Raw genomic sequence first — 20,963 nt, 5'->3', positions numbered from 1 at the left:
GCTCAGTGCTTTTACAGATGTTTATTCTTGCAGCTCCATCTATGATGCAGGTGTTAGTGTGATCATATTTATAAGAAATTTGAACTGACATTACATGTGACAATTTCTTTGCTCGAAGTCAGGCAGTTTGAATAACAGGGGGACTAGGATTTGAATTTAGGTCTCGTCTGACTCCAAGGCCCAGTCCTTTCCACCCTACCTTAATATTTCACCTCTTTGACATTTGGGTATTTGAAGGAGTGATGCCATGTAGCTTCCCTGGGTTTCACTGGGGCATTTTTGTGTCATCAAGGGCATGAATTGGCCAATGGAACCCTTAAAACAGAACATAACAAGACTAAGATGATAAAGAGACTGGTGGCTTCCTAGCTTCAAGAGGACAGTCTGTTTTTCCAGATTCCTCCACAGAAGACTGTCAATGCAACTGAATGTAGTTGCAAAGTTCAGTCCCCTTTACTCACACTGTTGGTGCACGTTAGCTGTCGCTAAATCTTCCATGTGTGGGGATGCTGTAAAGTTTGTTTTCCCTCCTTCTCTCCCACAATGTGCTGCAGGAAACCATTTCTGTACAGCGAAGGAGCTCACAGAGGAGATTAGGTCATTAACATCAGAGAGGGACGGGCTGGAGGGACTCCTCAACAAGCTGTTGGTGCTGAGTTGCAGGAATGTCAAAAAGCTGGGACGTGTTAAAGAAGATTACAACAGCCTGAGAAGAGAACTGGACCACGGGGAAGCCGCCTACGGTAAGTAGTCACAACTGCGGCCTGGCGAAATATTCATATTTATTGTATTGTGTGGCCGGGCGGGGCGTTCTGTGCTTCATGTGAACGTTGTCACTGTGAAGGGCATCCTGGAGCACACAACAGTTTTCCTGGAGGATTTTTTTGGCAGCAGCCTTTGCAAATGGGGTAGAATTTCTTGTCAGCTTTTGTTTTGCTATCACATGTGACATCTTTTCTTTTTCTGTCTTGTTCCCCCTCCTCTACTCTGGATTTGCTAATGGGCTGGTGATTATTTAGAGCAATCTCTCCCTTGGCACGGGTCTTGCCAATTTTCTGTTTGACAATTATCTTCCTTTCGCTTGTTGGCTCAGTCTTCTGGCTCACACAATCACAGACGAAAGCAGGGCGACTCTGAGAAGACTGAGAAAAGACCGTGAAGCGGCTTTTCTGTGTGTGAGCTTTTCCGAGAGCTTCTTTCCCCAGGAAGAATGATGTAGACATGCCAATGCTGCCTTAGCCCAAGAATCTGCTGGTCAGAGGAGTTCAAGTATTCTTGTGTTCTTTTCCTGACCAGTTCTTAAGATAATTGAGGTCACCTCGAGGTTTGCTCCCTGAGGGATAGTCTTGGAAGATGCCAGTTCAGTCCAAATCGGTAAAGTGAAAACCTATTTCTTAAAAAAAAAGTAAAGGATTTCTGATGATTCAGTTTCCAATATGCGGAAGGAAATCATAAGAAGAAAATTCAGATTTAAAATATATTCGATGCTGGAACCTGTTTCTTCACCAGTAAAATGAGAAGAATAATATCCATCTCATAGGCTGATTAAGTGGTACAGATTAAGTGGGGTAACTTACAAAGATCCTGAGTTGTGTGTGTGTGTGTGTGTCTATTTGCCTCTGTAATACTCTTAGGAACTAGAAGTGACGTGACTGGAGGGCAGGGGTCATACGTAGTATGTCATGGTCCCTAAATAAATGTTGTTTACTAAGAAAACGAAAGACATATGCGCTAACAAGTGACTATATGTACAAAGTATGCTTATTTAAAAAGAAATAAGAAAAAATGGGGATATTAGGTAGCCAGATTCGAAGTAGGGCTATTTGAAAATGTTCCATAAATTGAAGTAAATGAATGCTAATATTTAAAACCAAATAAATATGAAATCAGCTGGCAGAAATAGGTGCGTCATTTCGCTGTGAATACATTTTGTTTGAAAGCCTTGCTAAATTGTGTCGAGAGAGGTTTCTTCACAGAGTCTTGTGAATCACACATAGGGTGTTTAGTTGCCATTGTGTCTTCTTGGCAATGGACACTTCTACGTTGGCTCAACAACTCGGAGCGTCTTTTTTTTCACTTTTGTAGGTCAAGCTTTGTTTTTGCCGAATATGTAACTAGAGACTGTGTGTTTGAGCCTTAATATATAACTATAGTACTGAGCAGTGACAATATGATTCCCCAAGATGTAACAGTGTGGTTTATTACGTTATGATAAGAATGAACATTATATATGTATATATATATATTTTTTCTTTTAAAGATTTTATTTTTCCTTTTTCTCCCAAAGCCCCCCAGTACATAGTTGTGTATTTTTAGTTGTGGGTCCTTCTAGTTGTGGCATGTGGGACACTGCCTCAGTAGGGCTTGATGAGCAGTGCCATGTCCGTGCCCAGGATTCGAACCAGCAAAACCCCAGGCCGCCAAAACAGAGGTCATGAACTTAACCACCCGGCCACAGGGCCAGCCCTGAACATTATATATTTTAAATGAATTTTTGCTATTGACTTTTTACATGCGTCAACAATGAAAACTATGAAATTTCTCATGTTACCACCACATAATTTTTGGCACAAAATGGGGAATCTAGTATATCTAAGAATAAAGAAGATGTGAACAAATTTGGACAAATTTAGTCCAGCAATATTTTTATTGGAACAGTTGAGCTCTGGAAAGCCATTAATATCTCTTTAAAAAAAAAAAAGAGCTGTACAGTATTTTTTGAATCTCATCTTTGTCACTTCACTATTTTCAAAATGATGAATAAAACATAAACAAATGGAATGAGAGATTGTTACCATGGATGATTCTAAATTGCAGATGGCTCATTACTGTTGTGAAGGTGATCTTTATGTTTTATGCTGGGGTTTAGCTGAATCAGCTGCCCTTTCTCTAAGCTTTAGGCTGAAGCTAATTTTTAACCAACCCGAGGTGACTTGGCTTCAGGTGAACCAAATTAAAAATCTTGGGTTAGTGAGAGTGTGGGAGACAAATAAATAAATAATGAACTCCTTAGCAAATTGAAAATTTTATCTATTGAAATGTAATAAAACTAGGCCAAAATCCATATTCTGTCATTTGTTGGATTTTTTTTTGTTTTTTAGATTTTAGTTTTTTCCTTTTTCTCCCCAAAGCTCCCCGGTACCTAGTTGTATATTCTTCGTTGTGGGTCTTTTGTTGGAGTTTTGAGAGTTAAAAATTCAGGAGGAGCTCTGAGCTCGTTTAAATGTAGAGCAAATACAAAGGAATAGTATGTATATAAATGTACATACTGTGAGCTGACTCCTTTTGCTCTTAGATAAAACATTTGAAAATAAGACTATGTAAGAAATGAGCAATATGTAGTGCTATTAAAAACAGATTTTGATTTCCAGCAGTGGTTGTAGAATGCAACATTCAGGGGAAAAAGCAATTCAGGGATGGATGAGCAACTCCATAATAATGGGGACACAGGCTCTTCTATTTTGTTCTCTGTGCCCCTCAACATGTGATGTGTGGCCCAAGATGGCTGACCCAGCCACGTGTATGTCCAAGTCCATCCAGGCACTCTGTTGCGATAGCAGAAGAGGAGATGTACAGTCTTAGGAAGCAAGGAGCAGTCTCTCGCATACAGAAAACGCCTATTGACGGGAAGTGAGCATGTAATGACTCATCACAGATGAACCTGCTTTGCTCATCACTTACAATATCATTACGTCTTGTGTCTCTGGCTAGGCTATAAGTCCACTGAGGTCAAGCACTGTCCTTAGGTTTCATTTGTATTGTTGCAGTCTTCAGCTTGGTGTCTTTAAAAATTGTAAATATACCGTAAATAGCTGTCCATTTACTGGGGCCAGACATTGCAGTGAAACATTAGTCCTTTCTTCCTGTATTTTGAATTACAGACCCGGCCCTTGGATCTTCTTTTTAAAAAAATTTTAAAATTCATTTTCCAATTTAACGAGGGCAGCAATAAGTTTGATAGTCTTTCATGGAAGATGCTCGAGTCGTCTGAGTCAGATATTCAGATTGGGGTGCCAGCAGACAGAACAATATGAGGAAAAGGGACTGACTATGCCAAAGTACTCAAGGGCGAAGGGAGACAGAAATCACTGAATCCATTGACTTTTGTCATAGTGACACAGTCTCTATGAAGAGGCGAGAGGGGTATGTTTTAAGCCCTATCAACTGTTCTTAAGACTTCAGGAGAACACGTTTGAATTCTGAGCAATTTTAAGTGCAGTGAAATAGAATGAAAAGATAAGTCTATCTTTCGACCCCTGAATACTTATGGAAATTAACTATGAACCTTTAATTATTGTGGGTTTCAATGTTTTTATAAAGGGAGAGTAGGAAGAAAAAAATCAGTCACTTTTTTACAGTTTGCTACTTCAGTTTTTCAGAAAAAAGACAAACCCTGAGATTTACACCACTGTTTTTCCATCCCTTGTGTGTAATCTGTATTGTACTTTGTTAATATTGTTGATTTCGCACTGTAACTCAGATATAAAGGAAGCAGACGTCAAGGGGAGAGATTTAATCACAGAATAATCAGGGCTAGAATTTTAAATAGGACATCATTAGCATGTTAATGAATTTTCCCACTTTATGCCAGCTGCCTAAGTCAAAAAATACTGCAGATGTAGCTCAAAAACGCTGCCGGGTCTGGGGCCCAGTGAGCTGTCAGGAATCCATGTTGAGGATCTGTAAAATATGTAAAGGATTGTCAGTGCGAATGTCAAATGGCAGGATTTCGTGTTTTCTGGGAGTGATGGCTGGCTGCGTCCAGTTTGTTGTTTTTTTTTTTTAAAGATTTTATTTTTTTTCCTTTTTCTCCCCAAAGCCCCCCAGTACATAGTTGTATATTCTTTGTTGTGGGTCCTTCTAAGTTGTGGCATGTGGGATGCTGCCCCAGCGTGGTTTGATGAGCGGTGCCATGTCCACGCCCAGGATTCAAACCAACGAAACACTGGGCCACCTGCAGCGTAGTGCGCGAACTTAACCACTCAGCCACGGGGCCAGGCCCTGGTAGCATCCAGTTTTAAACTCATTTGCCTTTCAGTGAGTAAGGAGGAAGTGGAAGGCGGAGAAGGGGCAGTTTTTAAGGGTAATAAAGTTGGCGTGGACTCAACTTTTCAGTTATGGTTTGGGGCTAGCCCCTGCCTTCTGCTTTAGGTTAGAAAGGCCATCTATCCACACTGACATGATCTTGCCCTTATTTTTGGACTACCTCGTAATTTTGGAGCTTGAAATAGCTAATAAAAGGAAGTATGACATCCTTTAGTGAGATACTAGTTTAACTCTGAAGCCCACGGGTGAAATTTCTTTCGTTAGTCACCTCACATCTATTAAGAAAAGGCTTTCAAATTAGAGATCCTGTGCTTAACCGGGTCTGAATATACAGACCATAATTCCCCTTCCACATTTATCAGATGTATTTAGAAGAAATTTTCAAGAAAAATTAGAAGAGAAGAATAAAATCTGTCTTATTTTTTTGTGGGGGGAGGAAGGAGAATTGGAAAAAAATGTGTAACAAAGAAGTAAATAACAAAATTAACAAATAAAATTCACAAGTTGAGACAGAAGAAAATGCTAATGACAAGTGTGAATTATTTTGGTTGAGCATATGATGTGATAATGAGCTTCCTAGAAGCCAGGGCAAAAAAGACAGTTGAAACATCATCCCTATTCCTCAAAAGCAACTTGAAACACCAAGTTTTCAGGAATGTGGAGTGGTATTAAATTCTTAAGGACAATTCTTTTGAGAGCATAATGGAAAGTCCTTATGAACAGTTTTATAACAAATGCAAAAGCACTTTTCATATTGCTGTTACCAACCACCTCTGGGGGAAAAAAATCAAGGGATGCCTTCAAAGCAGGAGTTTGTGGATAGACTGTGAAATTGTACACAAATTTCAGATCTGTGGGTATGGACATTTTTTTTTCCACACAAATATCCAGATTAAGAATCAGCAGATTCTTAAAGGAGTCATTCTAAGTGCTCCCAAATTTTAAGAAACATTATGTTATAATATAATACCATGGAAGTGAATTAATGAGAGCTCAGGCTAATTAAGCTTAAATATGGAATCTTCCAGTGATCTAACACAATTCAAAGATGAGACTGCAACTTCAAAGGGTGGCTGGATATCGTATTCTGTAGACTCGCCAAATGTCACCTCTCTCCTCTGAGCTTTGACTAAGATCAGCACAGTAGACAACTTTGCTGTTTGGGCCAGAACAGTGACAGAGTACCTGGTAACTAAGGACCAAGCTACTTGTCTTAGAACCAGAGGAGTGTTGCAGATTCTGTGTGGGGAGGAACTCAGGTTGTTACACGGGAAATATCTTATTTGTGTCTGCCTTTCTAAACTGGAAATTCACATTTGTTTAGATTTAAAAATATATATCCTGCAAACCTTGGGAGGAAAACTTATTTTTATAGATTTCCAAATCTTTTTTTCTCAGGTTTTCCCATGGCTGAGCTTTCGCATCTCTAATCATTTACCTTTGATTCATCTTATTAATTTATTATGTTGTGAGGTTCCCAGTTAAATATCTATTTGCATTTTTAATTTCCCTCCATGGCTTTTTTTTTTATTTTCAATTGCATCGCTATTAGTATGGTTATTTCTCTTCAGCCACTTTTGCCTGTGAGTTTCTGAGCTTGAAATTTGCAAATGTCTTCCTTCCTTTTTTTTATTAACTAATTGTGATAATTCTTTTGGGAGGTAGCCATCTCCACAACAGCGTAAAAAGCCTGTATGAGGATGTGGGAGGCCTCAGTTTAATTTCAGTTCTGTTTTTGCTAATCATCTGCATAGCACCTGGCATATATAGGCATCACAATGTGAGGTTTGATGAATGAATGATCTTTAGCACGTGACTGGATTTTCTCTCCTTCTCTGTTGCTTGATGTATGACACAGTAGAAACCGATCTCTACGTTTCATCTTCATCCGAAAACCCATGGCTTCAATAAGCATTTATTGAGCACTTACAATATGCCAGGCACCATGCTAGGCCTTTGTGGTCCAGAATGAATCAGACAGTCCCTGAGGCTACTTAAGTCCCTGTTCATTCTAGTTCCTTCCAGTATTGAATTCCCAGGATTCTATCCAACTTTGTTCATTTTTTTCTTGCTCTCAACTATCTCTGATCTCCTCCTCCTATTTTTGTCCGTGTAATTTTTTTTAGAAATCTTTGCCATTGTTACATCCTCTTCCACCTGTCTCTCCATTTGCTCTCTATACTCCCTTAACGATACTTCAGTCACACATCCCCCGGGTGGGAATGCAATGATGATTTTCATTGTGTTTCATACCCAGTTGCAATAGACAGATTTTGGGCATGCTGATTTGTTTGGAGCAGGAACTTACTTCTATATGGTAGGGTGGGTACATGTGACTCTTACGTGTCTGACAGACATTCTGCTTTGTAGCTCATTCTTGGCAACCAGTGCTTTTCCTAATCCCTTTTACAGTTCATTTGGACTCTGGGCTTTTGGTAACTTTGGTGTGTATACACACACACACACTCACACACTCATACACTCTCTCCTGAAGACTAAGGGAAGAATTGTGAGTGGAACTCCATGATTCCTGGAGGAACGCTCCTTGGCCGTGAAGGCTGTTTTTGGGGAGTGAGGGGATTATTTGTTGCATGGGACTGTGCCACGTATTGAAGAATCTTCCTCACCCCTGATGATTGTCTTTTGTGCAACTCTTCCTCCCACCCCCTTTTTTAAATGTCCCTGGGTGGGAGCAGTACCACCCTCAGTTAGCTGAACAACTTCAGCATTATGTTATGATTAGGAAATAGATCATTACTATGATTATTAGAAACTAATTGGAATTAGTAGTCTTAATTCTCCTATTCTTATTATCTTTTATATAGATCCTCATAGGTTTAAAAATGAGTTCTTTTAAGACTTCTTCCTCTGCTCTTTACAGTATATATTCAGCATGTATTTATTGGGTCCCTTGCTCTGTGCACAGATTAGCTGTGGCCGTAGTGGATTTAATATTGTCTTTGAAAGGAAAGAATGATCCCCTGTATGTTGTCGCTTTCTCTTCAGTAACAAATGTTGGTTATTTCCTTTCTGTTCCTAAGCCCTTTCTCTGGGCTGGGCGCTGCGCTAAGGCTGGACATACATTTGGTCATCTAATGCTTCTGACACTGTGTGGCCGGCCCCAGGACAGTCACCATTTTACAGAGGAAGATGCTGAAGGTTAGAAAGGATCAGCACGTTGTCCAAAGTCACATGGACATGAGGAGTCAGGGCTGGGATTTGAATCCTTTGTTCCCGCAATTTTACCTTTTTCACTGTTTTATGTGCTTTATGAGCTCGATTCCTAGCACAAGCTTCTCTACTCACCCCTCAGTCACACCCCTTTACCTAAATACCACACTCATAGAGTCATGATTATGGAACAAAAGTCCTCTAAAAATCACCTCTGGATCATGTTGAGTGCCCTGAAAAGAGAGTATTGTTCATTTTTGAAATTTCTACGTACACTCTGGCTGAAATGATGACCCACTGTCTGCAATTTTGCTATACCAGATGGATCATTTAACTCGATGGGAGGTTCTTAGAGGTTACCATCCTTAGGACAGTCACATATTTTGCATTAAAACCCAAATCCTTTATTGTTGAAGGGCAACTAAGAGGGATTAGCATCCTACAACAAATGAGAAAATTCGAACTATAGAAATTAAACTGGATATGTATTTGTTAACTGCAACCCACCTTTTGATATTTTTTTCAAAGAACTGTTGATAGTTCCGCTTCCTGTTCTAAAATGCTTGAATGTCAATGTTTTCGTTCATATTCCTATAAATATAGGCGTTAATAAGTAGATTGATACACTATCCAGAGTTTCTGATAGAGGACTATTGCAAGGCCTGTTTGCCTATAAGAATTTACTAGTGTGTCATCCAATTGGTTACAAGGAATTCAGCTTGCAAAATGTGATGGTCATCTTTCTAAGCTGCTTTTGCGTGAGTTTTTGAATTTTAAATAAAACATTTAAAATATTTTATAATTCAGGGCTTTGAGGAATTAGGACTGATTTTTTTTTTTATTGAGTCTAATTTTGTGAGGTTTTGCAGAATTCAGTTTTAGTGGTAGTATGACATCTTTTATGCTGTCACAGTTTTTTTAATGATTAATTTTGTAAGAAACATTTTATTTTCCTCTTTGGCGTTGCCATGAGTTACGGCTTCCTGCCATTTTTGCCATGTGCTTCCTCTGCTTTGAAGCTGCCATTTATTCAGAAATCCAAGAGAGACAAAACTTATTTGAGAGCATCATTTGTTGCTAATCTGACTTTTCAGGTTTTCTTAGCTCTTGTAAAGGAGAGAGGGACTACGGATAAATGTTTTCCCGCCCTGACAACTTTACTGCAACAATTTTTGCTGCTCTGGGCCACCGTACTGTTGTATCCGGGGGTGGCCATTTTGCTTCATCCACTTTCCTTCCAGATTTTTATTAATTGGGGAGGGTTGGGTCACTGGAGGGGTGGAAAATCCTACACCAATACACTGCAATTTAATTTAATTTGCATGTATTTTTTTGCATGTATTTCTGCCGTTGCATAGCATGGCAGGAGCCATCAAGAGTTACTTAATGATCTGCTGACTTGACAGCATCAAAAATTTATAAACCAGATATGCTCGTATTTCACGTGCTCATGTAGCTATAGAATGTAATTTTTTCTTTTGACATTATACTTTCCAAAGTCTTTATAACTCCTTAATAACTGATTGCGTATTTTGCTTTTAGATTTCATTGCAACCAAATTTTGTTTTCCTCTTTTCATTTGCCAAAATGATAAACTTATAGTTATTTTAGCCCATTTTGGACATCTCTCTTTTCCAATGTGTTACTGTGGCTGCTTTACACTTCACGTATCCCCAAATGTTATATTACCTTTCCCAAGAAATATTCTAATGAAAATATATGATGATTTCAGGGTATGCTCAATGAAAGGAAGCCTGGGCTTGGTCCGACAAGGTGACTGGAGTCTTGAGCTTCTTTCAACTGTGTCTGACCCAGCATTTGACTTTGGTCCAGATGTTCCAATTGTATTGGCAAGACAGGTAAATTAGAGTTTGGCAAATGTCTGTTTGCCCTTCACCCAACCCCATGGTTTTTTTTTTTTTTTGAGGAAGATTAGCCCTGAGCTAACTACTGCCAGTCCTCCTCTTTTTGCTGAGGAAGCCTGGCCCTGAGCTAACATCGTGCCCATCTTCCTCAACTTTATATGTGGGACGCCTACCACAGCATGGCATGCCAAGTGGTGCCATGTCTGCACCCGGGATCCGGACCGGCGAACCCCGGGCCCCCGAGAAGCGGAACATGAGAACTTAACTGCTGCGTCACCAGGCTGGCCCCCCCCCCCCCCCCATTTTTTTTTTCCAGAGACTGTAGGGGCTGTCAGTAGGGGCTGAATACCAAACTCCATGTCCGCCCTGGAGGGTCACCAAACACTGAAATTCCTCAGTGGTTTAGAATCCCGAGAATGCGTCAGCTTTTGGAGGCGAAGTAATTTCCTGTATGGATTATACAGGAATCCTCTGAAGTTGAAGCTTATGAAATTCCTGGAGTTATTCAAGTGTTTTTGTTTCAATTTTTAATTTATTCCACCAAATATCATAAGAAGAAAACACATTTTTAGAGCTGAACAGAAAATGTCCATCATACAACTTTGGTAACAGAGCTCCTGGTTTCATTTTGAGTATTCCTCTCAGTGCCTGGAGCACGTGCAGAGGTTTTACACGCTTGGACTCAGGGTATGGACGCAACTGTACGTTCTTTCTCCTCCCATAGCCTTACACGGCAATAGTGAAAGCATTGCATCACTTTCTCATCCTCATTCTGCAGATGCTACAAGCGAGGCTGAGTGAGCTGAGAGCTGTAGGTGGGGAGTGAGGAGCTGGAACGTGGCTCAGACCTGTCTGGCTCCAGAGCCACGCTCCTCATCACACGCTTACATCTCCCTGTGGCAGCCTAGTGTTCCGATTTAGTATTTATGATCTTTATAACGTTCCAAGAGCCAATATGCCATGATTGATTTAACTACCACCTTATTTTGATGTGTTTAATGATCACTTTATGAATTCTTTTCTGAAGATAAAGTGCAGGTTGGGATGACTGAGCTAAAAAGCAGAATCAATGTTATGGCTTGGTACCTGCTGCAAATTGACTTTCAAAAAGATTATACCAGGGGCCGGCCCCGTGGCCGAGTGGTTAAGTTCGCTCACTCCACTTTGGTGGCCCAGGGTTCGGATCCTGGGTATGGACATGGCACCGCTCATTAGGCCATGTTGAGGTGGTGTCCCACGTGCCACAACTAGAAGGATCCACAGCTAAAAAATATACAACTATGTAGTGGGGAGATTTGGGGAGAAAAAAGCAGGGGGGAAAAAACAAAGATTGGCAACAGTTGTTAGCTCAGGTGCCAATCTTTAAGAAATCTTTAAGAAAAAAAAAAAGATTATACCGGTTTAATTGATGCTACCAATCCGTCTTTTCCAATGCTGGGTGTTATTTCTGAAAAAATTACTACTATAATAACAATAATAAAATGGTCTTTAATTCATGCCTTATTTTTGCATATATTTGACTAATAATGAGGTTGAATTTGCTCCTTTTTGTGCCTTTATAATTTTTTTCAGTGCGTATTGTTCATGTCCTTTGTCCATGTTTTTTGGGACGGGGGAAGGGAACTTGATGCTTTCCTCATTTTACACAATATGATTATTATCATTTTTCCCTCTGTGTGTGTGTGAAATTAACCCCTTATCATGGTTAATAACGGACCAAGAAAAGAAAGCTTTATAAACAATGACAACATGTTGAGATAAGAGTTTAGAATGAATTCCGAAACTTGCGAAGGCATTAGGGTGCCAACGATTTAACAAACAACGATGTAGGTAAGCCTTCCAAGTAAAGGCATCCTGTTTCCGTCTGCGCATTAATATTCATTGGGCCTGGCTTTTCAGACAAATGCCACAGATAGGGAACTGCTGCAACTGGGACCGTAATAAACCCATTTCATTTTTTACAATAAATCTGGGAAAGGTATTATTTTACATTTTCATGACCATTAAAATCCAGAGGCTGAGAGACGTGTGCAACATCAGACCTATTGCCTTATTTTTCTGCGTGATGCCTCTCAGGTCTAGTATTCCACTCTCTTTTTGGCCTTTTTTTAAAAAAAATTCCCCATTTTCTTGAATAGATCTATTAGAAAAGCAGCTCCTGCCCATAGGAATTTTTTTCTTCCAAAGCAGGCTGTTGTTGCATGGACTGGAGGAGAGTATCTATATATGGTGTGTGTGGCCGCTGAAGCCGCAGTTTGAGGGAGAGCCTTAAAGGATGTGGTGGATGAAAGGCGTGCCTGTCCTGGAAGAACGCCCGACGGGGTGACCTTTTAAACTGTCACCAGCTTTTCATGGAGAACGGCTGGGTTTGCAACAGCTCCCTCCCCGTCTTTCCGCAGACAATAAGCAGTATTGGATATTAAGGCAAAGATCCCTTTCCGTTGATGGTGTGTAATCATAATAAATTACTATGATTTCGGCTTCATAAAGGCACCTTCTCGCCTGTTGGCAGCTGTTGGGTATCAGATTCTCCCACCGCTCCAACTACGTCTTCCCACGGCTTTTTGCTGCTTCCCATTGGCTTCTGCATTCTTTTCTGTTTTTTTTTCTTCCACCTTTGGAATATCCCGTAACTTATCCACCCATGTGCCCACTCCCTACATTCTTTCTAAGCTTCACCCTGGCCGCTCCCTCTGACCTTCTATACTTCTCACGATCTCTGCGTGCTCTGGATGAAATATCCGAAGCCTCCCCCACATCTCTCCACGAGTGGCCCCCCGTGAGATCTATGTCAGGACGAACCCACTGACTCCCTGTATGTATGTACACTCTATGTCCTCCTCACACCCATATTTATAGTCCGAGTCTTTTTGTTCTTGCCCTGCCTGAAGCTTGGCTTGATACTATGAAGGTGATCATTATTCTCCCTTAATGTTCCAGGATTATTCATTCCATTGTGCCATGTTTAATGGAATATTTAATAGCATCTATGAAGAAGCCTGAAGACTATAAATAAATGCTCTCTTTGGTATTGAAAGGGTTTTATACAATATAAAATTTAGAGCACATTTTTCTCAGCAGCTCTGACATTAATATTCATCATGAGCCCTAAAGTAGAAGCTATTATATTTTAGCATAATGAAGTTTACCATATGTTTCAAAGTCACTTGCAATTGTGCTTCTCATAATGACAATTAGAAAGGTCATCTTGTCTTGCCAGGCCCTGTTAGATATATCAATCAGCTCCTGGCTGTCAATGTGAAGTGTATGAGTGCACTTGTGTGCAAATACAAGAGGAAGACGTGATACTTCTTATCCCAAAGTGTGGCTGTTTACATCTAAGTACCAAACACGCAACATGCGTATTATTTGGACAAGGAAATTGAAACTTCTAAAGCAAATTCTCCTCTATGTTTTCAGTGACCAAATTACATGAGGTTTTTTCTGACCCATGAAGCATGATGTGATGGAGTACCGAAAACATTGAATGGAGAAATTTGACCTTAAGAACACTAGTTCGTTTCTGATCATTTTGTCTACCTTACTTAAAAAATTGATTTCACTAAGATATGGGAACAGTATTGTGTTTAATTCTCCATGTATAAACTTTGATGAAAGGATGGGGAGAAGGTGAGGTGGTGGCCCTGAGTCGGGGTAATGAGCTTTCTTATGGGGCAAGGGATAACTCCACCTTAGGACCAAATCAGGTCATGCTTGGGAACCTAAAACATGCCATTGGAGGAGCTGATGCCAGAGGAAAGTGATTGCAAATTAGTTTGCTGTAGTTGAAATAGGAATATATTTCTCTGTATGAATACCCCTTCATTTTGTTTCTTTTTTTTTTGTTCCCTAAGCTGCTGTGCTCCGAGTTAGGCGAGGCTAACCTTCTGTATTCAAGCCTTTAGAATTTACAAACATTTATCAATAGATAGGATAGATAAGAAAGTCTCGGGTTCCTTAGTGCATGCACATGGTCTCCATAGTTTTCAAATTCCTGACTTGGGAGAATACTGGAGAACATTCTGAGACCCATGGAACATTGGATGGTTGCCATTTGATACTCTTAAATGCCTCAATTTAAAGAATTAATCTGTTAATTGAACATCCATTCATGGAACGCAGACACTATAGAGAGCTGCCTCTCCCTGGCCTTCTTTGGGTCTGAGCTGTGCTGGTGGCTGAATCACCATCTATCTGGAATGGTTTGTGGTCAGATTTGCCAGAGGCAAAGAATTAGTCCCCATCCCTAGATGCTTTCTGGGCTAATGAATTGATTTGAATTGTTTTTACTATTAAAAATGATCTTTCTTTACTGAGAGTGATAAAAAAAAGAGGAATAAAAATTTTAACAGCCCTGCTACACATAAATGGAGGGAAAAAAAGGCCACAATGCTTATGTAAATAGGGTGGAAACAGCTGTAGCATGAATATGAAAAAGGGCTGCTTCTTTCTTCCACTCTTTTTTCCCCTTTGGCCTAAAGCTGTTAGCATTGTCATCTCCTATTATATCCCAAATTCTGTTTGATGCTGATAGGGATGGATATCTGAGTCTATCTCAAGAGTCATGTGTGAGTTTGTGTAGTGGCCTTTCTTTGACTGTAAGTTTTTACCCAGTATACAATGCTTGTATGTGGATGTATTTTGAAGTACTATCAGCTTATAGTATGTTTCAAATCCCTGTGCAGAAATGGTTCTTGGAGGACCCGCCTGGTCTGTTGTTCAGAAGCCTTAGGGAGTGCTGGACACTGCAGCAGGTGCTGAGCACCTCCTAGGTGCCAGGCACTGGGGAAAGGATCTGATTCCTGGCCTCAAGAGGCTTGCAATCCCTGGTGGGGGAGGCAAACATGCAAAGCAAGCAGGACACTGTGGGTCAGGATGAAATAATAACAAAAAACAGCAAAGGGTAATGACAGCAGAGCTGAGGACAGCTCAGTGTGCCTTGAAAGAGCCAGGGAGAGCTTCACGGAGAAGACAAAGCAGGGACTGGAGCTTGAAGGTTGATGAGAGTGGACACACTGTAGGACTCCAGCAAGAGGTGAGCACAGACTCAGAGGTCCTGGGTGCTGGCACATTGGGGCATGATGAGACCAGGGGTCAAATCCCAGCCCTGCCGTGTAGCAGCTGTGTAACTCTGGATAAGTTTCCTGATGTCTCTGAGTATCAGTTTCCTCCTCTGTAACATGGTAATACGACGACTACTAACATGGGCTTTACAGGGCTGCGAGAGGATGAAATGAAAGAATCCATGTGACAGGCTTGGCTCAGTGCCCTGGCCATGATAAGAGCTCAATCAATCTTACTTAACCTTATTATTGATGTGGCAACATTGAAGGATCCAAGAGTGAGGCTAATAAGAGATGAGGCTGAAGAAATGGTGAAGAAGCAGGTCACGAGATGCCTGTTTGTCGTGCTGGAGTTTTCAAGATTTTCAAAGGTTGTGGTTAGCTGTTAAAGAAACTCGATTTCTGTGACCTCAGCCACCCCTGAACATTCTTATCTTATAAAGTAGATGATTAGATATGTAGGGGAAGAAGACAAATTCCCCTACCCATTCTAGGTCTTTCTGGCTGGTCTATGAATTAAACTGACATGAGACAGAATTACAGGAGAAAAGTCAAACAAAGCTTTATAGCATGCATACATGGGAGAAACCCAGGAAAGCTGAGTAACTCGCCTGAATGGCGGAACTGCCAGCTTAAATATCATCTTCAGCTAAAGACAAAGATGTTGGGGGTAGTGATTTGGGACTTCAAAGGGAAGGAAGGCAATTTTACCTGGAAATAGAAAAGCGAATGTTTGGTAAACAGAACTTTGATAGGAGTGGGCTTAGCAAGGACCCTCCCAGTCTATCCATAACCTGAGTTATCTATGGTGATGGCCTGTCCTGGGGACAGGCCTTTATCTTAAATTTCTTTTAGGCGGTTAGGGATGGAGTTCAAAGTTTCTTCCCGAGATTCTTTTGTTCTTAAAAATAATCAAGACAAGGCAAAGAGACACATTTTGGGGTGGCCAATTCTGATCCCCCACAGATACAATTTCATGTACATGTTTCTGTCTTAAAAAAATAACTAACATTACATGCCTATTATGGCTAAGATAAAAAGTATTGACAATGCCAAGTATTCACGAGAATGGGGAGCAACTAAACTTCTCATCCTTTGCCGGTGGATGTAAATGGTAGAGCCACTCTGGGAAACAGTTTGGTAGTTTCTTATAAAGTTAAACATTGTACTTGCCATGTGATCCAGCAGTTCCATTTCTGGATATTTATTTATCCAATAGAAATAAATAGTTATGTCTGCACAAAAACGTGTAACGAACGTTTATAGCAGCTTTATTCATGATTGGCCGTAACTGAAAAAAAGCCAAATATCTTTCAGTGGGTGAATGGAGTACCAAGCTGTGGTACATCCACACAATAGAATGCTACTCAGCGATACAGAGGAACAAGCTATTAATGCACACCACTTGGATGCATCTCAAATGCATTATGTTGAATCAAAGAAGCCAGACTCGGGAGCCTTTCTCCTCTAGGACTCCGTTTGTATGACACTCTGGAAAAGACAAACCTCCAGGGACAGGGTTAAGGGGTTGGGGAGGGTCTGACCACAAAGGGGCTGCAGGAGGGAATTCTCTGGGGTTATTGGAATTGTTCTTTATTCTGTTTGTGGTGATGATTATAAGAATCCATCCATGAGTTCAAATCCATAGAACTACACACCAAAAAAAAAAAAAAGTCAATTTTACTGTATGTAAATGCAAAAAAACTTTTTTTAAACTCTGAATTATAGTTCGTTTACTGCATGCATTGCCTGTTTTCTCTCATTTACTCCTCCGACTGCCCTAAGAGTTTGATGTTATTCTTATCTCTGTTATTATATTATCCACTATTATTATTATTGACTAAGATGAGGCTTTGTGAGGTTCGACCCAAGGTCACATGCCTTCCAGAAGGCAGAGCCTGGCACAAGCCAGGTTTCTGCCACTCTCCAGGCCCACAGGACTACATGCTACCCTCAAGGAGCTGGAGAGGGGGCAGTGGCCGCTTTTCTCGGCCCCGGGTCCAGGTGCATCCCAGTTATCCAGCTGGCCGGTCAGTGTCTGCTGCTCTGTGTGCCCTGCTGGTTCTGCAGTTCAAATTTTACCGATGGGCAAAAGTTTTAAATGACTTAGTCACAGAGAGGGAGTTGGCTATGAAATATTTTATCTCTGACTTCCTAACTTGTACTTTTAGCTAAGTTAAATCTGGCTTCTTTTCAAGGAAGCTAGTACTTCCCTGGAGAGTTTTTATGGTGACACCAGTGAAAACTTTGTTCAATTCACAGCTTTAACTTAGTTTCCTTAAATATCATTCAGGTTATAACCCAAGGCAGCTCTGTGGCTGAGTAGAGCTCTTAATTAACTAATACAGTCAACCTCAGGCTAGAGGGGAGGAGATGATAACTCCTCAGAGAGAGACAGAAAGAAGAAAATATTAAATAAAGGGAAACAGTAAAAAAGATGAAGAAATTGAATTCTTTTTGCATATTTTATAGTTATTTGTTTAAATATCTATTTCCCCAACCTCTGTGATAGCTTTTTGAGATCATTAGTCCTCTGCCTGTCCCCTCCTCCCCCCAGCCAGTGTCTCTGCTCTGCTTTTGGAATGGGCACTTAGCAAAGGCTGGCTGAATTAGATGGATACGGAAGTTGAGAACCAACTGGAATTTGTGACATTTGGTATTTTGAAGTCCTATTCACCCGACAGTCCTATATTCAGAATCATTCATGTGCCAGCTCCTGGATATGAGCTTTTAGAGATGTTGTATGAATTATTTCTTGTACAATCCTATGACACATATGTTCTCCTTCCTGAATGAGGAAACTGAGGCCACGAGTGAGGAGCTGACTTTCTCAGTGAGCACACTGGACGAAGCATGAGCTGTGTGGTCAGACACACGCACATGGAGATCCCGATGGTGCTGTGTTGTGAAGCAGAAGATGAAATGGGTAGTTGTATACCTTCTGTGAACCTCAGTTCCTGCCTCATTGATTCATATAGCCAGCGGCTGATCCAGGTCTTGTGGGCCCTGAAACGTATACAATTTGGAGGTAGGTCTTATTTAAGAAAAAGCATACAAAATTATTAATCAAAATTAGTTATAGGGCTTGGAAGGGGCCCATGAAGGTGAGGAGCCCTGAGGCGTATATGTCATTAGATTCATGGTGAATCGGCCCTTGCTTTCTGCTAATTTTTATAGCTGGCCACTGTGTGCCCGGCCCTCAGAGGTGGGGAGACACCATTAGAACAGACAATTGCAGTGCAGGATGAGAAGTGCTGTGATGGGGAAGCATGGGTGCCGGGGGAAGATTTCTGGAATAAATGCTACCCAAGCTGTGACTTAGGACATAGACTAGTGCAGAGAAAAGTATGGAAAGCACATTTGAGGCAGGCGAAAGAGCAAGGCTTGGAGGTGAGAATGGTGGTTCTTTGTTTAGAGACGATCAGAAGTTCACTGTGGCCGGTTGTTTAATGTAATGGAGGAGTGGGGAGATCTTAAGCCCCAGAATTAGGCAGGGCCAGTCGGGCTTGTGTACCAGTTAAGGAGCTTGGAAATTACTGTAAGAGCAAGATAGAGCAATCGAACAGATTTAAGCAGGGAGCAATTTGATCAGATCTGCATTAAAACAAAAAGACCACACTGGACCTGGCTGCAGGCTGCAGAGTGGCTCTGGGCAGGGCACGAGGCCGTCCTCCTGCAGGAGACTCGTGGGGGCTGCTGCAGTGTCCTGGAGAGAGAGAGGGAGGTGGCTGGAAACAGGACTGTGGCCATGAGCACTGAGAGGAGTGGGCAGACCGCAGAGATGTTTGGCAGTTAGAACGAACAGGACTTGATATTGGACATTTAGAGATAATGAGGGACGAGTTGAGATGGAAGGTCAGGTTCCCGGCCTGGCCCACGGGTAGGCAGTGTCATCAGAATCAAGACTATAAGAACAACAGATTTGGAAGAGGTTGTACATTTCCTTTTAGCCAGTTGAGTTTGCGGATCTTGTGTGACATCCAGGGAGAGACGTTCAACAGACAGCTGGTGGTGAAGCTGAGGAAGGAGAGCTGGGCTGACCACGTGGTTTATCAGCATAGGGATGATAATTAAAGCCATGGAAATAGACGAGAGTGCATGGGAAAAGCGAGTGCACAGGAAAAGCAAGTGCACAGAAAAAGAGACGTAAGGGAGGATTCTAAAGAGCACTAACATTTAGGGGACAGTCAGAGGAGAGGGAGCCATAAAGAAGCATGAAGGACTGTGGTCAGAGAAGAGGGAGGACAGGCAAGAGTGGGACATCCCAGAAGCTCTGAGGAGCAGGGATTGTTCTGTTTGTCGGGTTCCCCTTCCATTAAGGATTCACTCTTCCTGTTTCCTGCAGTCCCAGTGATCTTGACTGTAGTGATAACTCTGTGGCCATCGATGTGGCCGAGCATGGGCGATCATGGAACTCTCAGAGGCAGCAGGGATCATTCAAGTGGTGGAACTTGACCTGAGCAGGGCTCTGCAGAGCCCCCTCCTGGCTTGGCACACAAACACCAGAGTAAGGAAGGCTAAGAGGATGGAGCTCCAGAGTTGGGTGTCGTCATTTTCTTGCCATGTGGAAAGGTCGTGTGCCCAGTCAAGCCAGGAGGGGGCAAGCAGAGATGAGAGATGGATGGGGAGGGGAGGTGGAGAGTCCTTGCAAATCTCTAGTTCCTTGCAAATCTGCAAAGCTCTAGTTCCTTTTTTCAAAGAATCTGGGCCCTAAACCCTTTCCTGCCTCCGGTTCTGGAATGGCCCCATTATCCTTCCTAGTTAGATGAGCCAATAGATTCATTTTTGCTTAAGCAGGTTTGAGCTGGGCTGTGGTATTTCTTTTTCAGCTTTCTACAGGGTAACAAAGGACTTCTGACTGATAGGGAAACAAAGGGAAGACGTTATTTCGGAAAAGGGGGGCAGTGGCGGCAAATGTTGCAGAGGGAGCAGATGTAATGGGGCCAGGGTGTGTCCACTGGCTTCAGGAACACGCAGGTCCAGGGAGAGAGAGGGATGGAATCCGGTTACAGGGCGGGGGTGAGGAGGAAAGGTGAGAGGCAGTGAGTGAGAGATCATTCCACAAGTTCATTGTAAAGGGAAAGGAAAAGGCAATGGGGTGAGGAATTTCTCCTCTTTCTGTTTCTTTCTTTCTTTCCCTTTCTCTCTCTCCCCTTGTCCCTCCCTCCCTCCTTCTCTTCCTTCCTTTCTTTCTTCCTCTCTCTCTCTCTCTTTTGAATACCAGTGGGAGGGAGTCAGTGCAGAGGTTGAAGAGAAAATAGAGAAAGGAGATAGCTGGCTGAGCAGGGCTCCTTGAGCCAGCCCTGGGCTGGCCTCAGCATCGGTTCCCCACGAATATTTTTGAAGGAATACATGAGTGAGTGAAAGAGTGAGGAAGAAGGCCATGGGGTGGAGGTTTGAGGCAAGTGGAGAGGGTTTGCAATGGTCGCCTTGGAGATGGGAGACATCTAAAGTGGGAAACACAGAAGAATTGCCTGGGGTAGTTGGGGCGCCCATTTGGGATTTGACCCAATGACTTCTAGTGGCATCAGCCTCTTGGATTGTGTCATTTTTCTCCAGCCATGCTCAGCAGCCCGGCCTTAGGGAGTGAGGCTGATATGGGGGGAAAGTGAAGGGGTCAAGGACCAGATGGCCTGATGTGGCCATAAAATTGGGGCAGAAATAACAGGTAGAAGAAGGAAGTGGCTGGAAGGGAACATGCTCATAGGTGATAGAGTCCAGGAGTGGCTGGGAACCCAGTGGCTCGTTGTCGGTAGAGACAAAGGTCACTGGGAGATGAGGCCAAGGCACTGAGAAGCCCTGGCGTTGACCTATTGAT

The 20,963-nt window shown here is 41.9% G+C and overlaps 1 protein-coding gene across 29 annotated transcripts in view; it reads left to right on the top strand.

Moving 5' to 3' along the window:
- The window catches only part of DISC1 (DISC1 scaffold protein), a 395,918-nt gene that overhangs the window by 184,118 nt on the left and 190,837 nt on the right, over window positions 1-20,963 (top strand). For 27 of the 29 annotated variants that reach the window (XR_011496343.1, XR_011496347.1, XR_011496346.1 and 24 more), the window contains one exon: window positions 555-743. Coding sequence is in view for 9 of the 29 variants with exons in the window: in XM_070492665.1 (XP_070348766.1) it covers window positions 555-743 (189 nt within the window). In the remaining 20 variants the exon portion in view is untranslated. Of the gene's footprint in view, window positions 1-554; window positions 744-9,949; window positions 10,077-20,963 lie in introns of those variants that run through there. The other 2 variants (XM_070492705.1, XR_011496356.1) reach the window with 2 other exon arrangements.

This window comes from Equus asinus, chromosome 2, assembly GCF_041296235.1.
Source record: "Equus asinus isolate D_3611 breed Donkey chromosome 2, EquAss-T2T_v2, whole genome shotgun sequence".
NCBI lineage: Eukaryota > Metazoa > Chordata > Mammalia > Perissodactyla > Equidae > Equus > Equus asinus.
This window is presented reverse-complemented; position numbering and strand designations above follow the sequence as displayed.